Raw genomic sequence first — 26840 nt, 5'->3', positions numbered from 1 at the left:
CAAATAAACTTCATTATAGCTTTATGCCCCCCCCCCCAAAAAAAAAGGCCGGCCAGAATCCTGCACGGGATCTTTTTAACAGCTTGTTTATTTTAGCTTCTTTTGTACCGCGGGTTGTATGTTGTATGTATGTCTATGTGCTAAATGTTTTGATATGGCCGATGGGCTAATCAATAAAATGTGATTGATTGATTGGATTACATGAGCCTCCACTGCCAAATTTTTTTTATCTATCCTGTCAGAAGCGAACCGAGGGTACAAGTTGTAATGTATTTAAAAACAAAAAGTTGAAAGATTTGGCATTCGACTAAATGTCCTTTGACTACCCTGTTTGTTTATTTATTTATTTACAGCATTTATATTCCGCCCTTCTCACCCCGAAGGGGACTCAGGGCGGATCACATCTATATATATAAAAGGGTAACGAAATTTCGGCCTAGGACAAAACAACAAAACTACACATGCCAGAAACACTAAACTTGGCAGCACAACCCTTCATCCAAGCCTCTACGTTCATACAACAAAAAGAAAAGAAAAATAAAGTCCTAATTAGAGGGAGAGGAATAATTGTTTTCATCCAATTGCTGCTAGTTAAAAGGCTAAGCTCCACCCACTTGGTCTCCTAGCAACCCACTCAATCCAGGGGACAGGCAGAGTTAGGCCTGATTTAGGCCTCTTCCACAGATTATCTAATTTGCACTGGATTATATGGCAGGGTAGACTCAAGGTTCTTCCACACAGCTATATAACCCATTTATCTATATATATAAAAGGGTAATGGAATCACGGCACCGGACAAAACAACTAAACTAAACGCCCCACAAACTTGAAAATTGACAGCACAACCTCTCATCCATGCCTCTACGTTCATACAACAAAAAGAAAAGTAAAATTAAGTCCTAGCCACAGCAACGCGTGGCCGGGCACAGCTAGTTACACATATAGGCAAACATTCAATGCCTTTTAACAAAGAGCAAAGACAAGACAAACATAGGCTCCGAGCGGGCCTCGAACTCATGACCTCCTGGTCAGAGTGATTCATTGCAGTGATTCATTGCAGCTGCTCTCCAGCCTGCGCCACAGCCCGAGCCCAACCCGAATATAAGACATCCCTAAAAAAAAGACCTTGCAGAGGTTTTGCTGAATTGCTAAATATAAGGCCTCCCCCGAAAGTAAGACCTAGCAAAGTTTTTGTTTGGAAGCGTGCCCGGCGCCCGCCAAACAAAACACCAGAACTTGCAGGATCAGTAAATGTACATACCAGTTGTACATGGAAATAATGGTAATAATATATTAAAATGTTATATTATTTATATCTATACAGTAGTAACAAGAAATTCTTGACAGGAGTCATAGTTTGTCTGGTTTGGTTATGTTGGTTTGCGATGACAACTACTGTACAGTATATAATAAATGTTCATTTTTTTGTTCAACAATAAATGTGAATTCTTCTTCATGGATAAAATAAGACATCCCCTAAAAATAAGATCTAGCACATCTTTGGGAGCAAAAAATATTATAAGACACTGTCTTATTTTTGGAGAAACACGGTAGTATCTGGCCACTTGGAGTGCCTCTGGGTTTTTTTTGGTTTTTTTCGTGTCAGGAGCAACCTGAGTCACTTCTGGTGTGAGAGAATTGGCCGTCTGCAAGGACGTTGCCCAAGGGACGCCCGGATGTTTTTTTGATGTTTTTACCATCCTTGTGGGAGGCTTCTCTCATGTCCCTGCATGGAGCTGGAGCTGATAAGAGGGAGCTCATCCATGCTCTCCCCGGTGGGATTTGAACCTGGCAGTCTTCAGGTCAGCAACCCAACCTTCAAGTTACAAGGCTTTAGTCCTCTAGGCCACTGGAGGCTCCTATTTATTTATCTATCCTGTCAGAAGCGAATCGAGGGTACAAGTTGTATTTAAAAACACAAAGTTGAAAAACTTGGCATTGACTAAATGTCCTTTGACTAGAAGCTGGCCACTTGGAGTGCCTCTGTTGTTGCTACAAGAAGGTCCTCCATTGTGAACGTGGCAGGGCTCAGATTGCATTGTAATAGGTGGTCTGTGGTTTGCTCTTCCCCACACTCGCATCCACTTTGTGGCCCCATTTCTTAAAGTTGGCTCTGCATCTTGTGGTGCCAGAGCGCAGTCTGTTCAGCGTCTTGTAACTTGGGGGCTGCCTGTATATGACACATGAAAACCCAATTAAATTAATGATCCTGCTTTTCAGGAATTACATAAACTGGGAAACCAGGCCAATAACAGTAAATATTTATTTACGGCAGAACTGGGTTGACCAAAAAGTCTCCTTTTTCATTTTCGTAGGTTGTCTTGTTCTACTGATGTATTTACAAAATGAGAATGCGCACTCAGCACTGCTTAACCATTAAGGCATACAAAGTCAGTTAAGTGAGACCAAAAACATGCACTTGCTTAAGAAAAGAAAACATCAGAGGCGTTTTGCTCAATGAGATGAAAGCCTTTTTAGCAGGAATCTGATTCTTAATGATTTCTGCAGAAATAGGTCAACGGTTCCCTGGCGAACCATCATTTACTCATCCAAAAAAGTAGCACATTGTGAAAAAAATACAGCAGCACAAATTGTTAGAAGATAATTACAAAACGCTGTGATGAAATGGGGCCAGAGAGGAACACCATACTTTCAGCAGCATCCTTTTTGCATGCAGGATACACTGGGGCTAGAAAGTAGCATTCTGGCTACATTTTTATCTGATTTCTTGTCCTAATATATACATACGTACATTTTTAAGGTTCTGGGTTAATTTATCAGTCTCTCAAGTGACACCTACAAAATGTAGCCTTTTCATTTAAGTGTTATATGCACTTTGACCAGCAGAGGGTATCAGTGTTGTTTCATTTATGCATCAACAATATATAAATATGACAGCATTTTCTATATACAGTACTGTACAAAATCCAGCCAAAGTTAACTGCTCCCATTGAAATTCTGTTGACAAAAAAGGGAAGTGTTTAATTTGGGGGGGGGGGGATTACTTATAGTTGGCCCGGGACCAGATCTAATCAAGTCATAACATCTTTCTCCTTACCACTTTTGCATAGGAATCCATACTTTTAATTAATTATAGGCAAAGTCTCTTTTCTATTTTAATATTACAAATGCTTTTAAAGTTGCCAGAGCATGTCTGCAACTTCCTATTGATGTGATGGGACTTGAAAGGTTGTGGATATAGGCAGCCTGGAGCAGAGCTATAATGACAGTCGCATTGACGAAAAACAACAGGAAAAACTCAGCTGCTATCAGGACCTCAAGATTGAACTTCAAAGACTCTGGCAGAAACCAGTGCAGGTGGTCCCGGTGGTGATGGGCACATTGGGTGCCATGCCAAAAGATCTCAGCCGGCATTTGGAAACAACAGACATTGACAAAATCACGATCTGCCAACTGCAAAAGGCCACTCTACTGGGATCTGCAAGCATCATCCGCAAATACATCACACAGTCCTAGACACTTGGGAAGTGTTTGACTTGTGATTTTGTGAAATGAAATCCAGCATATCTATCTTGTTTGCTGTGTAATAATAATAATAATAATAATAATAATAATAATAATAATAATAATAATAATAATAATATCAACAACAACAATAATAATCAGCTGCTGCAAGAAGATCGCATAGACCAGTGGTTCTCAACCTGGTGTCCCCAGATGTTTTTGGCCTTCAACTCTCAGAAATCCTAACAGCTGATAAACTGGCTAGGATTTCTGGGATTTGTAGGCCAAAAACATCTGGGGACCCCAAGCTGAGAACCACTGGTGTTGACAGACTACAAGCACTACAAGCAGAGGCATAATACTATTGCTCAGATGATCCATTGAAACTTGTGCCTCAAATACCATCTGCCTGTGACAAAGAACTGGTGGGATCACAAACCTGAAAAAGAAAATGAACACATAAAACTACTCTGGGACTTCCAAATACAGACTGACAGATTTTTGGAACACAATACCTCACGATTGTGTTAAAAAACAAAGTATGGATTGTCGATGGTGCAATCCCAGGTAACAGCAGAATCGATGAGAAGCAATTGGAAAAGCTTATGTGATATGAGAATTTAAAGATCAAACTGCAAAGACTCTGGCACAAGCCAGCAAAGGTGGTCCCAGTGGTGATCGGCACTCTGGGTGCAGTTCCTAAAGATCTTGGCCAGCACTTAAAAAACAATTGGTGCTGACAAAATTATCATCTATCAGCTGCTAAAGGCCACCCTACTCAGATCTGTACATATTATTCACTGATACATCACATAGTCCTAAACACTTGAACTTCAAAGACTCTGGCAGAAACCAGTGCAGGTGGTCCCAGTGGTGATCGGCACATTGGGTGCCATGCCAAAAGATCTCAGCCGGCATTTGGAAACAATAGACATTGACAAAATTATGATCTGCCAACTGCAAAAGGCCACCCTACTGGGATCTGCACGCATCATCCGAAAATACTTCACACAGTCCTAGACACTTGGGAAGTGTTTGACTTGTGATTCTGTGATACGAAATCCAGCATATCTATCTTGTTTGCTGTGTCATACAATAATAATAATAATAATAATAATAATAATAATAATAATAATAATAATAATAATAATAATAAGGAGGTCCAAGTATCTGGGATTCATCTCTGAACATCGGGCTCTTCCCAAGGGTCTAGGATGATGATGATAACTATTATTATATAGTGCTTTTTTCTCTTAAAGAGACTCAAAGTGGTGAACAGTTGTAGAAACAATACAATACAGAGCTACCTATGATGGTCACAAAACCTGTTTTAAGATGCAGGTTCCTACTTTACTATAAAGCAGGAGTTTGGCAGATTATTTCAAGTAGGAAATGCCAGAAAAGTTGCATTCATTTTCCATCTGTTATTGTGCATTTTGTGGTGTGGTGGACATTCTTTGAAAGACTTTGAACAGAAGTCTACGAGCACTTCAATTGTGTATTTCTGCCTGGCAGAAGTTTGGATTAGACAGCTTTTTGGTGCCTTCCAACTCTTAAACTGCTGTCATTCATCTGACTGTCATCTAAGACAAGAAATGATCTCAGCTGCACGAAAAATAAGCAGAGTGGCCAAAGGAAGGAGTGATGGGAAGAGGAATAATTTAGTGTCTTGTGAAGAAATTTTGTTTGAAAATAATGGTTCATATTGTTTTGCTGTCTTTGTAGGAAACGTCAGTGAGTTTTGTGTCAAGTACATGTGAGTAAGAAGACTAATGTGTCCAGTGCCTAACTTGGGCCAGATCATGGCTGGAATCCTGTATGGGATTTATGAACATGTAAACACCTTAGTTATGGTGCTACAAGGTCTTTAGTCTTCCCTGCCAAAGTGCTTGTGCCTCACCAACCTACAGCTACCACAATTCCATAGCATTGAGCCATGGCAGATAAAGTGATGTCAAACTGCATTAATTTGACTATGCGGATGCAGCCTCAGAATTCATTTACATTTGCCAATGGTGGGTGGACTGGGGTTCAACGAGTAAATAATTCAACCAACACAATTCTATAAAATACATAGGCAGTAAAACTATGTGTTTTATAGAAATGAGTTTGTATAAAGCCGACTTGTCATAGGCAAGTGATTTTAATCCTTTTCTTCCAGTGATCACTACATGTCCAGCTGGTTATACAAGCCAATTTTCAATTTTTTTTAAGTAAGAGGAAAAAAATAAAGATGTTATGGATGTTTTCTTTGTGGATTTCAACCATTTAGACCACTTCTGCTGGGCCTGTCATGATTCTCTTTCAACGTTCAGAAACTCAGTTTTGCTGTCTGCCTTTGTTTTTAAGAATTTAATGGCTTAATTAATGAATTCTTAATGTGTACTAAGTGGAGAGCCTTTTGTCTTAGAGAAAATAGCATGAAGCTTTCCTTACCCCAACCCAGCTGTTACCATTGAGCTCTTAGTGTATGGGCAATTGGATTGAATTGGAAGAGACAGCTTCCATGACCAACTCTGGGGAATATAAGGAATAATGATAAAATCTGCTCAAAATGAATTACGTTTCAGGAGCTTCAGTTTCTAGTTAACTGAAGTATCTAGTTATAAAGCAGATTATAAATGGGTTTAATTTGTGGAATGGCCTGATGTGATCTGATGGCATAATGCTGTCGATGGTTGAAAAGCAGTTTGTTATTCAGGCGCGTCCAAGCATCTGTCATCTTTAATGGATTTAATTTTTGCATTACAACCCTATTCATGCTTCCACAGAAGCCCTACTACATTTGCTTGCTCTTTAGTGGATGTGTTTAGTTGTAGCAGAACTATGTTCTAAAACAGTGGTTCTCAACAAGTGGGCCATGGCCCAGCAATGGGCTACAAGAACAAAAATCTGGTCCGCGAACCTTCCTCTTAATTTTATTAATTTTATTTCCGCTCCTTTTCACAGAGCTGACCATTGCATTGGATGGACCACATCAGCTCTATATGATTAAATATGTTTTTCTGTGGGCAAGCAGATGGCGACTACTGGATGACATATGTTCTGTATGAGAAACCAGAACTGATGTGGTCTATTAAATGTAATTTTCTGAATCAGCACCCCAAATAGCCAAACTGAATCTAAAGTTGACCAAAAACTTATTTGTAACCCTTTTGATACTAATGTTGGAGAGAGGTCCCTGGTCAAAAAAAGGTTGGTAACCACTGTTCTAAAAGGATATTAGCAAAAGGGGGATAGCAAGATGGTTTACTCTGTTGTTACAGTATCAGAACTTGAAGTCATGAAAAAATGCTCACCGATTGGAGACTTACATAGACCAAAGTACTTTACATACAGAATTCTTGGTTGGCATCCTATTGGTTACACACAGATCCATGTAGACCTCACCACTGCATATGTCTTTTTACAGTCAATTGTGTGTCTCTCCACAACCACTGCACTCACCTATGGACGTTTACTGGTCAGAGGAAACAGGCAGTGTTTATGGTTATGTTGTTTTATTTGGGCACACAATGATGATGTCATCTTTTTGGCCCTCCAAAGTATGTCCAAGGGGACAGGGTCATGGAGAATTGCTCTACTATGCATCTGGTCTCCATGTAGTTGGAAGGAGGCAGTTGTAGTTCCACCTAGTTTACATTTTGCCTGATGATGCAGGATTTCAATATTTTGCTCCATTTTTATACATTTTTACAAAGGGTGCATCCACACTGTAGAATTAATGCAGTCTGACACCACTCAATGGCTTAATGCTCTGGAATTATGGGAGTTGTAGTTTAACAAGGTCTGGGCCCTTCTTTGCCAGAGTACTGGTACTTCACACAAACTACATATCCAAGGATTTTGTAACATTGAGCCATGATAGTTAAAATTGTGTCACTGGCATAATTCTACATTCAGAAGCGCTCTAAATAATTGTTTGATTTTATTCCACCACCCTTAGTGAGCAGCTTAATGTTTTCTTTTCAAGAAAAAGTCATTAGTTTAAGATAAGATTCGAGCTTTATTAACAATGACATTTTTAAATACTGAAGAGTACAAAACATTTTAATAAAGTAAAAAGAATAGTCTTCTTCTTGCAAATACAGTACCAATCTAATTTAACAACCATTAAAGATCTCTCTAAAACTACTACTACTATCCGTTCAGTTCTGTTGTGAAACTCGGAAGAGGGCTAATTAGAGAAATTAAGGCATTTGTATTAATTTACATAGCATTTCTCAACACATTCAAGAACAAATAATTTTGGAAGAAAACCCGCATCCCCACAATTAAAAACATAACTTATAAAATTTGTATTTTTCAGAATATTATACAAACACTTTATAGAAACACTATAATAATTTATCTATACTTTGCATAATTGAACAGCCCTGATTTATTCAAAATAAACTTTCCATTTGTAAATTCACATCAAAAGAAGCCCATGTGTACAAATAGTCATAACTTTAGTGATGTTGAGCATACAGAATTAAAGACTTGAAAATGACTACACACCCTAGTAATTACTGCAGACACGAAGGAGCTTAACATGCAGTAAATGCACATATCACCTTGCACTGGGAGTTGAGCATATGTAATAGTCTGCAAAATCAGGCTCCTGTGTGTATCTTTACATGCAGTTAGATCTGTGATTTGTGTATAGTGTACAGACTGAATGTAGCCCCTTACTACTTCTCTTATTATTTCTCACTGGCTATATCAAAGATGGTAACACCAAACATCTGTATGGCAGGCAAGCACCAGCATCTGTAAACTGGGTCATAAATTAGAAATACACTGGGCAGCTTCCAATTGGGTCCTAAAGGATAAAGCCTATCAGAAATATCTCTGAAGACATTGCTTTCCCCTCCTGACGTAGCTCATGTATCCCTTGGCATCTGCTCCAGAAGATAAGAGAGGAACAAGGACAACTGGGTCTTTGGTAAGAAGAGGGAACTACTTCATTTGACATCTGTGGATGGGCTTCTTTGAGTGGCACAAAGACCCAACCGGATCTTGGTCACTGTTACCAATTTTAACATTGTTACCAAATGCCAATTGTATTTTATTTTTCAAAGCAGATCTCTTTACTGTTACTATTTTAGATCTTGTCATTGTATTGATCTAAATCATGAGCTCAACAAAAGTAAAGTGCATTTTCTCTCGTTCTCTCCAATTACAGATAAAGACTCGTGTAGCAACCCTGGGCTATTCATAGAGGCACTTCAATAAGGACTTTTCAGCATCATTAGTTTTTGCACATTATATTTTGGTTGTTTTTTTATTCCATGTTCTCTTGAAATACTATTGTTGATTGCAAGGGTATCACAATTTCCATATATCCCAGGACAAGTATTTTGGATTCTTGAAAACAATACTTTCTTCCCCTAGTGAGCAAAAAGCCATTACTATTGTGGCGTGAAATGGTGTTGTGCTAGGTTCAGGGGTACCTATTGAATGTACTTTGTATATTCAGTAGGTGCCTTTTTGGAGTCTAGTTACTTCTCTCTGTACTGATACTTCTCTCTATAAAGCAACATTTTGGGAAGCTATACTTTAAATTTTAGGTTATTACTCCATCTCTGTAAGCCAATACAACACACCTATCTAGGTTGAGGAGTTGCACAACTTATCCTTGTCATCTTGCTAGTAGCTCTTTCTCTTTACTTTTAATGGGAACTGAATGGCACTCAATGGCTGAAATCCCATTTCACTCATTTTAAAATGATCATGCAGATGGATCCTAGCAAAGGGGGAACAGAGCTTGATAGCATGAATGCATATTGAAGCCTATCTAGAAGAGTTGTTGTCCACATGCACAAAGGCCTCCTTGTGGATACAGTACGGCATAAGATGAGCCAATGTCTTGAAAAAGACACTGTTAAAAATGCCTCAGAAAGGGATGCATTGATAAGCTAAAACAGTGTTGGTTTTTGTATTTCTGCTATTCTGATTATGATAGAATAATTAAATGCTCCTATTTTGATGCTTAGTCTATAGGAATTGATCATAACCAGTGAGTACACATAACCAATACAGTACACAATGCATACATGGGTTGCTGTTATATAGGAGAAGAAATACAATATGGTAGCAGAGATATTTTCCTCTCATACATGAAATGGGAGCTCCCATCTGTGTGATGCTGGGCAATGGCCAGTGCATTTAGAAATAATAAGTTAAGAGCTGGCATATCAAGCTATTTAAATATGCATATATATATCAATATAAATTAACTTAGCTGTAAACCAGTTTTACTATTGTCCTGAACAAAATTAATTTTAAAAGCAGTAGCATTATTTGAACAGTGACTCAAACACTTTGTGCACCTTTACTTGATTGAGTTATGACATCCTTAATGTTATCTTAAATCAATCGTGTATGCACCTAGGACTTTCTGGTCACCAAGGCCCTATCTACACTGCCATACAATGCAGTTTGAAACTGCATTATATTGTCACTGTAGATGGGGCCCAAGTATGATCTTAGGGCTCCTTATTACCAGAGACCCCAAGTCATTCCCTATTTTCTGACTTAGTCTTCAACTTAAGAGGGGTGGGAAGATGGATTTACTCAATAGCAGTATTGAAACAATGGATCTCAGTAGTATTTGGGAAAGTATTTGGCGGGTGCTTCTGGGAGAGATGAATTCAAGGGTGTTAGGACTACTTCTCTTAATTGACAAGGAAGGGGTCTTGTTACACTAAGGCAAACTTTTTTTGGGGGAGGGGAACTGCATGTTCCATAATTTGCTTTGGAAAAAATCAACTGCACTAAAATTTGGGGTTTGCACACAAAGAAAGAGCTGTACAGAGAAAACAGAAAAAGCTTTGCGAGAGGTACCCAAGTTTTTTTATGTGAACGATTTTTTTAGAAAAAGTTCTTAAATGCTAAAAACGAGACTTGAAAATCTGTCAAAAAAAACCCCTCAACATTTGTAGTCAGAAGAAAGAAAATACTTGAAATTTTGGTTCAGATGTGCAAGAATGAAATAATCCAAGGTCTACGCACCTCCTTAGATGTAACAACTTTTCTTTCGTATGAGACACGGTCATGGATACTGACATGCCTTCAAATTTGAGCATTATATACCATTTGCTTAAATTGAAAGATCTTAAGGTTATAATGCAAGTTTTAAAATATAATTAATTTTCAAAAGCTCTGTAAAAACACAATTATATACATATCTACTCAGAAACATGTCCCACTGTGTTTGGTGGGGCTTACTCTCAGATGAGTGTGTGTGTGTGGTATTACAATCTAAGGGTTAGTTTACATGCTTGAGGTTGCTTGATCCATATGAAAATCGTCATCACATGGTGAACCATGTTTGTGAGCAGAATTTCACCACATGAAATCAAGGGATTTCCCCACTCACAGCAAAGTATCAAGAGATAGGATTTATAATGGCATAGTAAGCAGGGTAGAGACTCGCTCTATGCAACACTGTTGAACTATGTTAGAAGCATTTTGATCACCCTTTGTGTCTTTAGATTCCTGCCAGTGTTTTTGACATTTCAATAAAGAAAATAACTAGTACCTTTTTTAAGGTCAACAAATATGGCAAAAATAATACAAGAATAGAATGAATGTGAAACACTACATCAGGAGTAAAGAATGTAACTTTTTTATACTATAAGACTGAAGTTTTTGTTTAGCTTGTGATTTTGATTTTGCTCATTCCATATTGATGTATGAGGAACAGCATATATGGCTTATTCAAGTTAAACCCTGTCAAAATGTAGTCTGGTAAATTGCATATATATATCTCAATGAGCTGGAAGAAATCTTGTGCCAAAAAAGCCCTAATTTCAACACAAGGTATTAAAAATAAAACTCTGTATCCAATAGATCTTAAGTAAAATGGAGCATGGTTGGTATTTCAAGCTATCACATTATATAGTTTATGTTCAATAAGTTACATTTCAAAACTATTCACAGGCATCTGTACTTCATATGAGCATATGCCGTACGTCCCAATACCAAAGTCAGGATCACAGCATGCATGTGCAAATCATAAAAAAACACAAAAAGTGCAAAGTTCAATTGGAGTTTACATAGCTAATGAGATGCCTGAGACATATTATTCTCCTAATGGTGGGCAAAGGGTTGCTATCAATGAATGAATGAATGATAAGGAACAAAAACCGCGACAATATCTAGAGCCCAAAATTTACCTGATACTTAATAGATTTCACACAAATGTGCCAAAGCAAACCCCGTAAGAAGATGTTAGCATAGCCCATTCCAGATCTTGTTTAAATGCAGCCAAGCAGACGTCGTTCTTCAGTCACCATCCCTGGCAAACATGCTGTCTGTTTCCTCTTCATGGATCCCTCGTTCATAGCGTACGGAAGAGAATCCGCCCCACTGTAGTCGTTTCTTTTTATAAAGGTAGTATAATAATCCAACAAGGAGGACCATAATAATTAAAACAGCCACTGCTATAGCTCCTCCTGTATGATTAGTAACTGTTAAGAGAAAACATAACTATTAATCTAGAGCAGGGCTTCTTAAACCCTTTCCACTCGTGACCCCTTTCCACCAATACATTTTTATGTGAACCCAGGTATATAGGTAAATAAAATAGGTATAAAAATCAAACTTTTACTAAAAATAAATCAACATTTGCAAGTTGTGTTAAACAGACTGATTTTCCTTTTTTTTGTGGAGTACAGCTGAAGCATTTTCTGCAGAGTCCACTATAAACACTGCATGTTGTTGCTAACAGATTTATGTAAATGGATGGCATTCAGAAACCTTTTTACTGCTGACAAATATTTCATGACCCCAACATTGAGCTAAGGGGACCCCATTTGGGGTTGGGATCCATAATTTAAGTAGAGTAGCCTATCTGAAAATCATATATTTCACTGAGCTATGCAAGACTAATTCATACCAGGACCTACATAAAGTACTTGTTTATAAAACTTGTTTCTTTAAAAAGAGTTTGTATTTTTATTTGTTTGTTACATCAAGGAAAAGTAACTCTTCCTTTTCATCTCTGTCAATGATGACAATGCTATAAACTGTCACTAGCCACATGGGAAAGGTTTTTTCCCCATAACATTTCTTACATTAGATAAATAATATGTAATGGTTTTGTGTGTTGGACTAAGCAACTAGGCAAGGGTTCAGATCCCTAATCAGCCATGGAAACCCTTTGCATGGCCTGGGCAAGTCACACTTTCTTGGCCTCAGATGAGCTGATATTGTTTAGAAGACCTACAGAATGAAGATTGTTCTAAGCCTAGTTCTAATTTAGTACCAAAATGAAGCCACTCCTGGCACCAGTTGAGTCCCACAAATGAAGTTCCACAACAAAGGTGTCTTCTTTGTCTCCTACAGTTGTACTGCTTTTCTACTGGTAGAAGGGTCTCTGCAATGCTGAGGCTGGTATATTTATAGGAGGCGGTGCTCCATAAAATACTGAGAAATACTCCTGATTATTAATCACATTCCCAAGTGTGGTTGTTGTTAAGTCTAGCATGGAATAAAAGAGGTCATGTCCTTGCATGGATTATTTTATAATCCAAATTTCCAGTGAAGCAAAGATTATGAATAGTCCATTTTTATCTGAATCTGTGCTTAAGTGGTAACATTGTTCATGTCATTTAATTCCTTACTATGTTTATATACTGCTAACATGAAGAGAGACTACAAATGACGCCATTTTCATGTGCATATTTATGGGGGGAAATGTCCTTTAACATGCTGAAAAGATTTCTCATGCTATCCTATTCAAGAAGCTGGCACATTGAAACAATATGTTATAGGATTTGAGGAGCTGTGAAGATCAGGCATTGGGTCCTTCTAGTACCACTTGAGTAACTGGTTAGAAAAAAGGGAACTACAGGCAACTCACAACATACACTAAGCCTGCTGCATCCATTGAGGTTCAGTTCTGGAATCCACTGCAGATATGATAAAATGCAACCAAGCCCCATATTGTTGATTGGCAGTGATGTGAACGTGCAGCTTCCAGCATGTCTACATTCATGATGACACTATTTGCTAATATGGGGCTGTCTGTTCACACAACAGTATGCAATCCTTGTGACTCTGGAGCTCAGATAACACTAAATGATACTGACTGATGAAAGGACCTTAGATCTCATTTTTTCAGTCTTTCTGATGAGAAAGCTACAAGTGTTCCCTCTGTTATGCCTTGAGTACCTGCAGCAAACTAGAAAGCTGGTTTATACTAAATCAGATTGGGTATTTATCTGTGCAATGATCTACTCTGACTGGTAACAGTAGCTCTCCACATATTGATAGACATCTTTCCCATCACCTGCTTTCGGATTCTTTTTTTAAAAAACGAAACTGTGTGTTGAACCTATGACCTTCTGCATTGCAAGAAGGTACTCATTAGCAATTACTGGATTATAGTCTCTGTCTTCCCTGCCCTCAGGCTTGGTTGCCTAATACAAAGGCATCATTCATAAGGCCTTTGATTTTTTTTTAAAACACCTTGCATTGAAATCAAGTCCTGAACTCCAAATGCATACAAAATAGGTACCCAAAAGTTGGATTAATGCTTCATGTGCCTTGTAACTCCTATATGGGTGCCTAGTGTTCCTTCTAAATGAAGACTGAATTGTAATGTAGAAAATGGTTTACAAATTATAAAAACATTTTGCTTTTTGGCTCATTTAAGAAAAGTTAGGATAATCAGTTACAGAAGCAGTTTACATTTTGTCATAATGTCCATTGGCTAGTACTGCAAAAGCACCAAGTTGTTAGAACCTAATATTTTGAGCATTTCACTATAAGTCATAAATAAATTAGTATATTTATGCTTTATGACTGTCAGGGTGAAACCACTATACAGTAAAACAAAAGGATGGATAATGGTGCCATAGGTTTTGCTGTTTATGGAAATACAGTCACGCAGAACTCCATACTATGCAGTTGTTTGTCAGCTGTAGCACCTAAGCTACTTCTTACCAGGGAAGGGGCTTTGCATGTGATCTTTATGTACAATCTTCCTGATGAAGATAGCAGCACATGGTCTGCACAGCTGGACCTGCAAAGCTAAAAGCCAGCTGGGGGATGCAGAGGCAGTGCAGAAGGTTGCATTAACTGTATGGTCATTTCTCAACTCTGTGCAGCTGGCTCTTGGGCAGAGAGGGATCATGCAACTTGGCTGCCTCTCTTTTCCCAAGCACAGTTCAGAGCCCTATATGGATTGGCTCCAGGTCATCATGAGGTCTTCATCTTCCAATATAAGCCCACCTGATTCTCAGAGTTTTATGACAGCCTCTTCCCTCAACCTGTTCACAGAGACATCGTGTGAGAACGCATAAGAAGGCCTTCTCAATGATTGCTTCCAGGTTTTGTAATTCCCATCCTACAGAGGCTACAGATGGGTCTACAATTGTTTTTCTATTCCAAAACTTCTATTCCAACTGTTTTAAAAGGACTAACTCCACAGGTTCTTAAGGTAAAGGTAAAGGTTTGACTCATGTCTGACTCTGGGGATTGGTGCTCATTTCCATTTCTAAGCTGAAGAACCAGCATTGTTCGTAAACACCTCCAAGGTCATGTGGCCGGCATGACTGCATGGAGCGCCGTTACCTTCCTGCTGGAGCGGTACCTACTGATCTACTCACATTTGCATGTTTTCGAACTGCTAGGTTGGCAAAAGCTGGGGTTAACAGCGGGAGCTCACCCCGCTCCTGGGATTTGAACTGCCAGCCTTTTGGTCAGCAAGTTCAGCAGCTCAGCGGTTTAATGCGCTGATTCTATGGACAGTTTAATTATACTTTAACAATGTATCTACTGTTGTTATGTACCTTCAAATGATTCCTATCCTAATGCTTTCTTGGCAATGTTTATTCAGAGGGTTGCCACTGCTTTCTTGTAAGGCGGAGAGTGTGCAGCTTTGAGTTTCTATACCCGAGTCGGGATTTGAACAGCATTCTGCTGTAAATCCCAGTCCAACATCCAAACTTCTGAACCACACTGGCTTATTTCTATGTCTTTAACTTCATTTGTTATAATTTTTGCAAGCTGCCATTATTACCAGTTTTGGGGAAAATGATTTATTTAATTAATCAATGAATCAACAACAGCACTCCATGGCAATATACTCTTCAACATTTTGAAGTTTCTGGTAGGTTTCTGGAAGTTTTAATTGAATCTAATCTGGGATATTCTTGAAAATATCAAAATCATACATACCTTGAGGAGCCTTGCACACAACTCTGCTCTGGACGTTCTTGCAGTCCATCCTGGACCATGTCCCATTTGCTGAAAAGATAACACTACATTCGCCATTGGCGTTTTCCTTTCCCTTGGCCCAGTTGGCATATATAACCTCTGAGCCATCCAGCCACTTCAAGGACTGACCTGTAAAAAAAGGATAAGACCATCATAATTTATCAGAAATAAAGTAGAATTCTGAAGATTGCTTTAATAAGTTCTTTAAATTTATTATCCACTAGCTGTACCTGGCCATGTGTTGCTGTGGCCCAGTCTGGTTCAATGAAAAAAAAAACCTCAGAAAAGAGTTCTTTCTCCCACCGATATATAAAGAGAAGCCTCCCACAGGATGGTAAAACATGTGGGTGTCCCTTGGGCAACATCCTTGCTGACAGCCTAGCCTTCTCTTGCAGCCTCGCCCACACTGGTTGCTAAAATTTGGCTGCTTGACTGTTACTTGCATTGTTGCTAAGGGGAGGAGCTATCTGTTAGGACAGCAGCTAAGGGAGAAGGAAACTGATTGGCTATTGCTTAGGGGTATGATTTTACCTTTCTCAGGTGTGTCAGGTTTGTGAGAGTAGGCAGTTCGAATGCTATGTTATGTCTAAATTTATTAGCATTCGATGGAGTAGTTTGGAAGATATGAGGTCCCTCACTGACAGACATTACATTTTTATTTATATAGATTTCCCAGGTTTAGAAAGTGAGTGCCAGTAAAAAAAATTGAATGGTTTCCTTGTAACTACAGAAGTTTGATAAAAGTGTGTGCAAAGGTCAGCACATAGTCAGACAACCAGGAAAGAATCAGACCAAAGAACATACACACGAAAGCACTTATTGCTATGTTGATTATTTCACAGAACATTAAAACATTGGCCATAATCCTGATGGGTAGTCAAGAAAACATTTACAGTACGTGTTGGTAATGGCTACAGATTCCTACTCCTTATATAGCATCTAGTTTAGGGGCGAATATAAAGACTGCAAGCAGCTACAGTGTTCCCTCATTACTTTGCGGTTCACTTTTCGCGGATTTGCTGTTTTGCAGTTTTTCAATAAACTCTTGTTATTAGTCTAATAAAGACTATTATAAATAATAAAAAATTACAATTTACAGCCTAAGGAAGGGAGGAAGGAGTTGCCAAAGGGAAAGAAAAGGAGCCCAAGTGGCAACGGGAGGAGAAGGAGGCGATTTATCAACACATGATTGGTTGATAAAGACTTAAAATAGTGTATAACTACTAAAATAATGTATAAATATTACAATATAGTGCCTCTACTTCACGGATTTTAACTTATTGCGGGTGGTCCCCCGCGATAAGCGAGGGAACACTGTATTGTGATTGATGGGGCTCCACTCTTGTTGATCAAGTAGTAGCTACCTGATGTTTCCACTTCCTCTCATGTGAGCAATCTCTGGCACATGGAAGATTTGTTACACGTCTTGTTTCTGCCTATTGCCATAGATTACTCACAGGAGTGGGAATGTCTGGCAGCCACTTCTTGAATAAGGGTCTGGCCAGAATTCTCTACATAACACCATAGTTACAGTACAACTGTGCTACATAGGATGTAATGGTCATACAAAATTCATCAATTATTCTTGGTGCTTGCAAAACAAAAAATCAAATTGTGGGATAGTGATAGTGCTACTGGAACTAATAGTGCTCTAGTTGTACGAGGGAGAGTAAAAAATTATTCACATTCTGATTCTATTAAAACTTCTGTTAGCCGGACTATCGTATCAGTGTACAATGTTACTGTCCCCCCAGGTCACTGCTTTGCAGTTTCAAAAGTTTTACAACAGTTTATTTGCAACTCCAGTGAAATAATAAATGCCCCTCTTTATTGTTTGCCCAAAAGAAGGGAAATATTGGCACATTATCAGGAAAAAGGTTCAGCAATTAACAGTGCCCATTACAGTGAGATTCTCATTGAAGAGCTGAAGCCTAAAATTCAGACAAAAGGCAAAAGATTGATATCCAAGGACGTTGTGTTGTTGCATGACAATGCAAGTCAGCACACCACTGACTTGCATTGGTTTCTTCTAGTTCTTCTAGTGTTGACATCTCCAAAACCTTCTTGTGAAGTATTAAAGCATTCTCCCTATTGTCCTGATCTTGCCCCACTGGACTATGAGGACAAAGATTCACGTCTGATGAAGAGGTGAAGGCATTCGTGACTTGCAGCTCAGCCTAAAAATTTTTAGTAAGGGAAGGAGGAAGCTTGTTGACAATTGACAAAATGTATTGAAAAGCAGGGTGTTGTATATTTGCCTTTCTTGAAAGTTGATTAAAATAAATTCTGCAGACAGAGTGGGGATAATCCATCCCTTTTATGGAGTGCAGAACTGATAAAATTATTTTCTGAGACCTGATTTGAAACAACCAACCACATTCTAGATATGACTCCGCTTATCATTCTCTGTCCCTTATTTTAACCATGAGAAAAGGGCCGGGCTGTGGCGCAGTTGGCTAGTAACCAGCTGCAATAAATCACTACTGACCGAGAGGTCATGAGTTCGAAGTCTGGGTCGGGTTAAGCCCCCGACCATTAAATAGCCCGGCTTGCTGTTGACCTATGCAGCCCCGAAAGACAGTTGCATCTGTCAATTAGGGAAATTTAGGTATGCTTTATGCAGGAGGCTAATTTACAACATCATAAAACTGCCAGCAAAACACGAGGAATGGAATGAGGAAATACAGCCACTAGTGGACAGTGAAGCAACAGCTCCCCCTGTGGCCGAAATCGTGAAGCTGGAAAAAAATGTTAAATGCCTCTGAGTCTATATATGTTGTTTGTCTGTTGGCATTGAATGTTTGCCATATATGTGTTCATTGTAATCCACCCTGAGTCCCCTTCGGGGTGAGAAGGGCGGAATATAAATACTGTAAATAAATAAATTAATTAAATTCATGCTAATTGCATTCCATATTTAATTATTTTTTGTTTTACTATGCACTGTTAATTCCATGAATACAATCCAAAATGATGTATCATTAAATTGAAAGGAACCAAAGAATGTAGTTAAAACTCTTATTTCAGTGAGCTCAAAATATGCCTGATTCTACCTACATTTTAACGTAATTTGTAGCATGTTCATAATTATATGTATAGTACTTACTCACTCCTTACCATTAGACTGCATTCCAAGCCATACCCTTCCAGTAATGAAGTAATGTTGCCTTAAGTATGCTGTCACAAACTTATTTTCATCTGCATCATTGATAGTCAAAAGTGCTGCAGAAGGATCTAATAGGAGATAGTGAATAATACTGAAATCATTAATACCACATCAAAATATTCTAAATGTTATGACTGCTTTTGAAAAAAATGACACATATTTTGGACATACCAAGTTTCTTGCAGACATCTTTAGCAGCATCTGAGGTATATGTTGAAAAATTGTAAAATTCCATATCAAATGCATAGCAATGGTCTTTATATTGTATCCATTGTGATAATCCCCCAGTAGTCTTTGGACATTTTGTAGAACTTTCTGCTTGCTTTGACTCTATTTCTGTACAAATACAATCAATATCATCATCACACATGCAAAGAAATGAACTACAGTCAATTCTTGAGTATTTTTGTGAACTGTTGGAAAGCTCTACTGCAGTGGCTGTCAATCTTTGGATATCCAGTTGTTTTGGACTTCAACTTCCAGAAAGCTTAGCCAATTTAACCGCTGTTAGGAACTGTGGGAGCTGAAGTCCAAACATCTTAAAAGTTGAGAACCACTGTTCTACTGCATTAATATGGGGCTTTCTTTCTCCTCCATGGCATGGCACACTTGGAGAAAGCAAATAGGATGAAAGTAGCTGAGCTGAAACAGCTTCTTGTAAATACAGTGATATCCTCCAGGGGTCCTGGTATCCACTGTGGTTCGGGTTCCAGCACCCCCCAAGGATACCAAAATATATGAACGCTCAAGTCCCATTATATACAGTGGCATAATAAAATGGTGTCTCTTATATAAAATGGCAAAATCCATTAAAAATATTTTCAAGCTGTAGAATTCAAGGATGCAGAATCTGCGGAAACGAAGAGCTGATATATGTTAGTCCTTCTGATTTCCAGAATCTTAACAGTTCAATTTAAGCATTCAAGCCTGTTCATCCTGATCCCATGCCCTGTTCATCCTGTCATTCTATGCACATATTTATGTCTCCAACATCGTAATGGCAACAGTGAATAGATCAGCTGCAACTGTGCTGTTTTTCTGGTGGAAGAGAGGGAGAACAAAGCGGGTGCCAGTCTCTGCTTAGCTACTCCTTCTCTCTCGCTCTCTCCAAGAGAGATGACAGTGATGATCAGCTGCTTGGAAAGCAAACACTGCAGTGGGATGTTCCAAGTTTCCATCAGGTATCCAGTTTTTTTTAATTCAAGCATCTCTGAAGTACAGGCATTCTCCTGTAATTCCCAGGCCCCTTCTACACTGCCCAGGATCTGATCCCAGATTATCTGCTTATCTCAGATTATCTGGCACTGGAGACTCATATAAATCCAGTTCAAAGCAGATTACCTGGAATCAGATTTTGGGATATAAGAACAGTGTAAAAGGGGCCCTAGTGCCTTTATTTTGAGGGATAGCGGGAGTGATTGTTTTGTAGCTATCTAGATCAGTATTAGCCTGACAAGACAAAGAAGGAAGTTCTCTGTAACTGTACTGCTTTACAATCACTTTCTTTGTACAAACTTGTCCAAAGGTTTTGTAAAAATATTTAATTTAAAACAGAAAATTTATGAAAAAAGGACTTTTTTACTTTAATAAGTGGTCTTTTAGAGAAAAGCAAAATATGTGAAGGTGGTGAAGTCTCATGGACACTGACAATATGAACACAAGCTAGCTACATATACATGTATTTTCCTGTATTGGAATAGGGTACTTTTGAATAAAATTGCACTAATTTTGGTGGTATTGCCTTTCCATCGGTATTGTACTTACGTGCATATATATTCTAAACATGTTACTAGGAAGGTATGAAACCATCACGGCTTCCTTCTAAACAGCGGTAAACAACTACACAAGCTGTGTGTATGGCCAAAGTGGGAGGGCATTTCACTTCCCAGCACCTCTCTGGCAGGTCACATCAGCAAATTTAAAGGTGCCCAATATGATGTGTTTGCCTCTTTGGCCAATCTCTATCTCTCCTTCTATTCTGGAGAAGTTTGGGGGTCTTGCAGGTTTAAGAAAAGAAAAACACAGCATTTTAGGCAGTGTTTTAAGCCCCCAATTTTAAAAAATGGAATTGGAGAGGCTTTCTAGCAGGTCCCAAGGAATTTACATGAAGTCTGCAAGCCCAACTTTGGCCACCACTGTTCTCAAGGGACATGTTTAGCATTAATAGAGGAGCGGGGGGAATCTGACAATATAATTAATCTTGGTTTATAATACTGCAAGCCATATAATACATGGAAAAAATACCACATAAATGAAAACTCACTGTTAGAGGATGAGTAGCAAATAGCACCATCAATATGATGTGTGCATTTCATACGATTCCACATTCCTTTAGTGTCTAAAAGAAAACAGTTTCCAGGAGGAAGTGAGTGCTCATACTCCCAGGGTTTGTAATCGAATGCACTTCCATCAGACCACTCAAAATCAGAATCACTTCCCTGGGAAAAAGAGCAATACAATTCAGGCTTTCACTTTTCACAAATGTTAGGGCACATGGCTTAGAACTGTTCCAATGGGGCTACGCATGTAAAAGTCAATTTTCATGTAAGTGCTTTGACTGAATACAGTAAAACATCTAGTTTTCTGACATGCACCATAGTCAAATTAATGGGGGGGAAACCATGGCTTAAGGACCAAACCCTTAGTGACAAAATTAGATAAGAGTGTAATTCCAGCCATTTTTTAAAAGCTTTGGATAGCAGGGGGAAGTGTTGACGCCCCTGTGGTGTTTGTTTTGCTGTGTGTGTCCCTGTTCAGAAGATTTCGTCTCACTTTCTGGCCCAGTGATCACTGGATTTTGAGAAATTTGGCTTGTTGTGTAAACAAGGATTTGTGATAAAGCTTCAGTGGAGACACCGTTTCCCCATGATCACTCTTTCAGGAGTTAATTTCTCTTCCAATGAATAGATTTATCTCATTTCCTGTTGTCTCACTCCCGTTCTTAACTATGAATCATATGTAAATTGGGTGTCTGTAACTAGGGGACTGCCTGTAATGCTTAACAATGTGGGGGGGGGGGGAGGAAGTCTGCATTACAGGTAGATTAAGAAACCCATAGCTCTGAGTTTGCAAGATATGAGGACGACTGTTGGAGCCAGCGTGTCCTGGTGGATTCTCATTTAGAAGGTAATCATAAATCAAATTCACTTTACAGCAATTAACAAGAAGTTCATATGTTCACATTGTTGATCCCAACTACAACAGACCTACTTAACAAAGATTATACAGTATAAGTATTGGTTTTACACAACCCATATTTTTTCATTGGTTCTACTTTAGTTGGAACCAAAAACTTGATTTTTAGACCTAAACATCAAAGTCAGTACATGATTTAAGAAAAGGAAGGGGGAAAGTGAGGGAAAAATAACTTCTATAAAGACATCTGCATAGAGATGCATATGTACATAATGACTATGAAAGCACAGATCAAAACTTACATTATGACTGGTCAAACCAATCCATAGAGGAAATCCGTCATTCTTCACAATAGCTTCCATAAATACTTGCTCTGATTCACTGTGTATGCTGGCTAACTCACTTCCTTTTCTTTTGCATTCTTTCCATGCATCGTACCAGTTGAGCTGTTTTTGAAGAACCCAATACGTATTGTTTCTATAGGGCAGTGCTGTGGGCAGTGGTGGTTTGTCCTCTTTGGGTTCTTTGTAATGAGGAAAAAAAGGGATGTTATATATTTTCTTGAACCTATTTAGATGTATGTAAAATACCATTCAATTCAAAATTATAGATAATTCTTACCCATTTCTATTTTACAAACAAGGACACTATGTAAACTGAACTGTAGGTGTACCCAGTTTTCTGTATTGTTGTAAATATCCCAGAAACCATCCAAGCTGATACCAGCAACAAAATTATTGCTTTTGATGGAAGGTCTTCCAAGTCTCCAGTTATTGTATGACAGGCGTGAGTCATCATACCACCTTAGAGTATTATCTGAGGAAGAATATACAACAAGTTAGGATACTGAGCTCCACTGACATTATCTAAAATGGTGAAGCTGCTGAAGATATCTGTCCACTATGGACATTACTTGAGTATTGTAGAAGTGGAAAGATGCACTAACGAACTCCCATTGGGTTGTGGCATGGTTTGTTCAAAGTATTATTACTTTTGAGACACCAATTTCTTGGAAATTTCCCTAATTCAAATTTAAGGCCAGAAGAAACCAGATAAGCATACCCACACATACCAACAAACACAAGGAAAAAAGGTAAAGGTTTTCCCCTGACATTAAGTCCAGTCGTGTCCGACTCTGGGGGTTGGTGCTCATCTCCATTTCTAAGCCGAAGAGCCGGTGTTGTCCATTGACACCTCCAAGGTCATGTGGCCGTCATGACTACAGGGAGCACTGTTACCTTCCTGCTGAAATGGTATCTATTGGTCTACTCAAATTTGCATGTTTTGAACTGCTAGGTTGGCAGAAGATGGGGCTAACAGCAGGAGCTCATCCTGCTCCCCGGATTCAAACCGCCAACCTTTGGGTCAGCAAGTTCAGCAGCTCAGCGGTTTAACCAGCTGTGCCATCTGTGACTCAACAAACACAATATCAAACTATATGCACACAGACAAACATTCATAGACTTCCCAATGGATTGTAGCATGGTCTGTTCAAGGTATCATTACAGTAGAGTCTCAGTTATTCAACATAAACAGGCCGGCAGAAAGTTGGATAAGCGAATATGTTGGATAATAAGGAGAGATTAAGGAAAAGCCTATTAAACATCAAATTAGGTTATGATTTTACAAATTAAGCACCAAAACATCATGTTTTACAACAAATATGACAGAAAAGTAGTTCATTACACATTAATGCTATGTAGTAATTACTGTAGTTACGAATTTAGCACCAAAATATCACAATGCACTGAAAACATTGACTACAAAAATGTGTTGGATAATCCAGAATGTTGGATAAGTGAGACTCTACTGTATTTTTGAAAGCCATATTTTGAGGATTTTTCCTAATTCAAACTTAAGAGTCAGAAAAAACAAGATTAGCACGAACATGCACATACAGATTCATAAAATACATACATACATAAGCAAATATTCACAGATACATTCAGACCAGAAATTGAAAGCAGATATATGATCTTAAAACAGATTATAACTGTGGATCTTTGTGATTCAATCAGTTCTGGGCACTGAGCAATCACCTCTGGGTGACACGACACATTTCACAATAACAGTGAAATCCTGTTTTGTTTATTCAAAAATAATTATGATTTACTTCCATTTAAAAACCACTGAACAGAGCAGGGCTTACTTTTAAGTGGACATGCAGCATTCATTGACATCATAAAAGTTAAGATAACTGTTTTTAAAATTACGTAAACCCCCAAAGCTAATGCCTCTGCAAAAAACAAAAACCCTGAACATTTATAACAAATAGAATCTTGGGAGACACTAACAAGTTTAGCTGGCTCTGAACAATGTGATCTGCTGTTTTTGTTTTGATATGGTAGTAAATGTCTTTGAAATAAAGATAAATTGCAAGACTAGACCAATTTGGGAGAGCAGGGAAGGGCTTTGTTAGAAATATTTGTTTTTATTTTATTATCTTGCACGCATTGCAGACTTCCTATACTGCAGATTTTGTTGAACAATTAGCAAAAAGCAAGGCCTGAATCAGACTGAAGTGTGTTTACATACTGAAAGCACTGGGAATGCAAAATGAAGATGGAAAAAAATACAACTTAATGGCTGTGTTTGGTCCCTGTAACAATGTTCCCAAAGAGTCGAAATGGGACGTTAGTGTTGATCCATACCAACAACTAAAGGTTATTAGGGTTGTAAATATATTTTTGTTCAACCTCCAACAGGAACAGGTCTTGGATAAAGCTAATAGATCTTATCTGCTCATTTAAGATCAATTTAGTTTGAAGTACATTACATTACCACAGACACAACTCACAGCAATATATTATTTCTGACAGAATAACTTCCTCCCAGCTATTGGATAATTGTTTCTAAACTCAGAGGAAATTGAGGGGATGTCAGATGATTTCCATTAATTATAACAAAGCAAAACAAAATCATTTTGGTTTGATCCTGTGAATGTTGTCTTAACTGCAACAATGGCTCAGATGAGTAATGACAAATGGGATTAAAGGTATTCACATTTTCCCCAACCTGCAACTTTACATAATTATCATCAAGTGATATAGGATGCATCTACACTTTAGAATTAATGCAGAATTAATTGTCATGGCTCAATGCTGAAAAATCCTGGGAGCTGTAGTTTGGTGAGGCAGCAACACTTTTCGGCAGAGAAGACTTAAAATATTGTAAATCTGCATCTTTCATGATTCCATAACATTGAGCCATGTAAATTAAAGTGCTGAACTGTTTCAAAGCAACTGAATTTGAAGAATCGTATCCAATACCTTGCATTTGACAATTGTAACTATTTAATATGAGTGTGGTATCGATTTCTGTTACAAATGGAAGCTGCCTGTTACATACTGTAACGACACCTTGTGGCTTTGGCTTCTTTGTAAGTTTAAGAACGGCATGTCAGCCAAAGCAGGACTTCACAGATACAAATAACTTTCAACTTACCACCGCTCTCATAAAGCAGGCCCAACCAGAGCCACTGAGCAAGGCCACTGAAAGCATGCAGCTGCTCAACAACAAAATTATTTTCTCCTTCATCCTTGATACTCAGAAGAGAGGCATTTATGTCTGTTGAAACAAATCAGTGGATTAGTTGAATAGGGGGTTTTATGGGAAGCTGTATTTGAAGAAGGGGATACTATGTTTTAGCCACATCTTTGGTTTTATAACAAAATAATCTGAAATGACATTATTAAATGGAAGGGATCAGGTGCTCTCTTTGAATTAGATAGTAAGTATGTATTGTAATGGCAGTACTGATTAAGGCATCTTTGTGTATATTTTCAGACACAGTTTTTAATATAGAAACAAACCAAATGTATGGAAAAGTACTCCTACACTCAATTCCCATATAAAATTTGCGACCTCTCTCTCTCTGTGTAAGTATATGAGTGTGTATAGATACACACATATCGTGTCAGGAGCGACTTGAGAAACTGCAAGTCACTTCTGGTGTGAAAGAATTGGCTGTCTGCAGGACGTTGCCCAGGGGACACCCAGATATTTGATGTTTTTACCATCCTTGTGGGAGGCTTCTCTCATGTCCCATACACATAGATAAGATACAGATAGTTGAGAATTAGCTTGCATGCCTTTCAAGGGGCAATAAATTAATTCATGGGAAATCTATCAACAGCTTTATTTATGATAGCTAAATGGACACTTCACATTCAGAGGCAGTATACCCTTTGAATACTATTTGCAGGGACTCTTCAAGGTATGTTTAGCTTGCCTACAGGCATCTCATTGCTATTGCTGGGAGCAGGCTGCCGAATTAAATGGACCCTCTGCCAGATGTGGTAGAACTCCTTACATTTTTAATGTTCAGTCTTATCACACAAAGGTGCCTCCAGTTATTGTATATTGTCTTTCAACAGTAGTTTATAATTTGGATGCTTCTTCTGTGCAGTCCTTGCAGCAGAGGGACAGAAAAAGCTTCTTTTAAAGATATGTTCACTTGAATTTAACCCAGCAAGGAAATGTTCATGTTAGCAGAATATGAATCCAGAGAGCAACAGATGTTTTTGTTGCAATGTTTCTCAAATCTGCAATCGAGAGAGTACAAACAAGACTGGTGGGAACCACACACATTGTAAAAGCCCTTTGCTCATGATATGCAAAACTTAATCTCAACAGCTCTGCAGATAACTATTCTTGCTCAAATGTTGGTCACTGATTATTTTAGTCAAATAATAATGCGTGGAGAAATGTTCTTGCAACCTAGGTGATTTCCCAGTGACAAATACCCAATTCCCATGGCTTTGGTTTTACAAAAATCCAGTTCTGATAATGGAAATTATTGCCTTCTGTTTCCATGTATGGCTGGTTTACACTGGTGCATACATCCATGTGCTCATGTATATTA

The 26840-nt window shown here is 38.4% G+C and overlaps 1 protein-coding gene across 4 annotated transcripts in view; it reads right to left on the bottom strand.

The window, feature by feature from the left end:
• Positions 1–10726: 10726 nt before the first annotated feature.
• The window catches only part of ly75 (lymphocyte antigen 75), an 80524-nt gene continuing 64410 nt past the window's right edge, over positions 10727–26840 (bottom strand). For 3 of the 4 annotated variants that reach the window (XM_062969853.1, XM_062969907.1, XM_062969810.1), the window contains 8 exons: positions 25421–25543; positions 22598–22792; positions 22279–22499; positions 21105–21279; positions 19013–19177; positions 18793–18909; positions 15637–15804; positions 10727–11921 (listed from right to left, as the gene is read on the bottom strand). In XM_062969853.1, the coding sequence (XP_062825923.1) occupies positions 11737–11921; positions 15637–15804; positions 18793–18909; positions 19013–19177; positions 21105–21279; positions 22279–22499; positions 22598–22792; positions 25421–25543 (1349 nt within the window). In that variant the 3' untranslated portion in view covers positions 10727–11736. Of the gene's footprint in view, positions 11922–15636; positions 15805–18781; positions 18910–19012; positions 19178–21104; positions 21280–22278; positions 22500–22597; positions 22793–25420; positions 25544–26840 lie in introns of those variants that run through there. The other variant, XM_062969960.1, reaches the window with a different exon arrangement.

The sequence above is a fragment of the Anolis carolinensis genome, chromosome 1, assembly GCF_035594765.1.
Source record: "Anolis carolinensis isolate JA03-04 chromosome 1, rAnoCar3.1.pri, whole genome shotgun sequence".
Lineage (NCBI taxonomy): Eukaryota > Metazoa > Chordata > Lepidosauria > Squamata > Dactyloidae > Anolis > Anolis carolinensis.
This window is presented reverse-complemented; position numbering and strand designations above follow the sequence as displayed.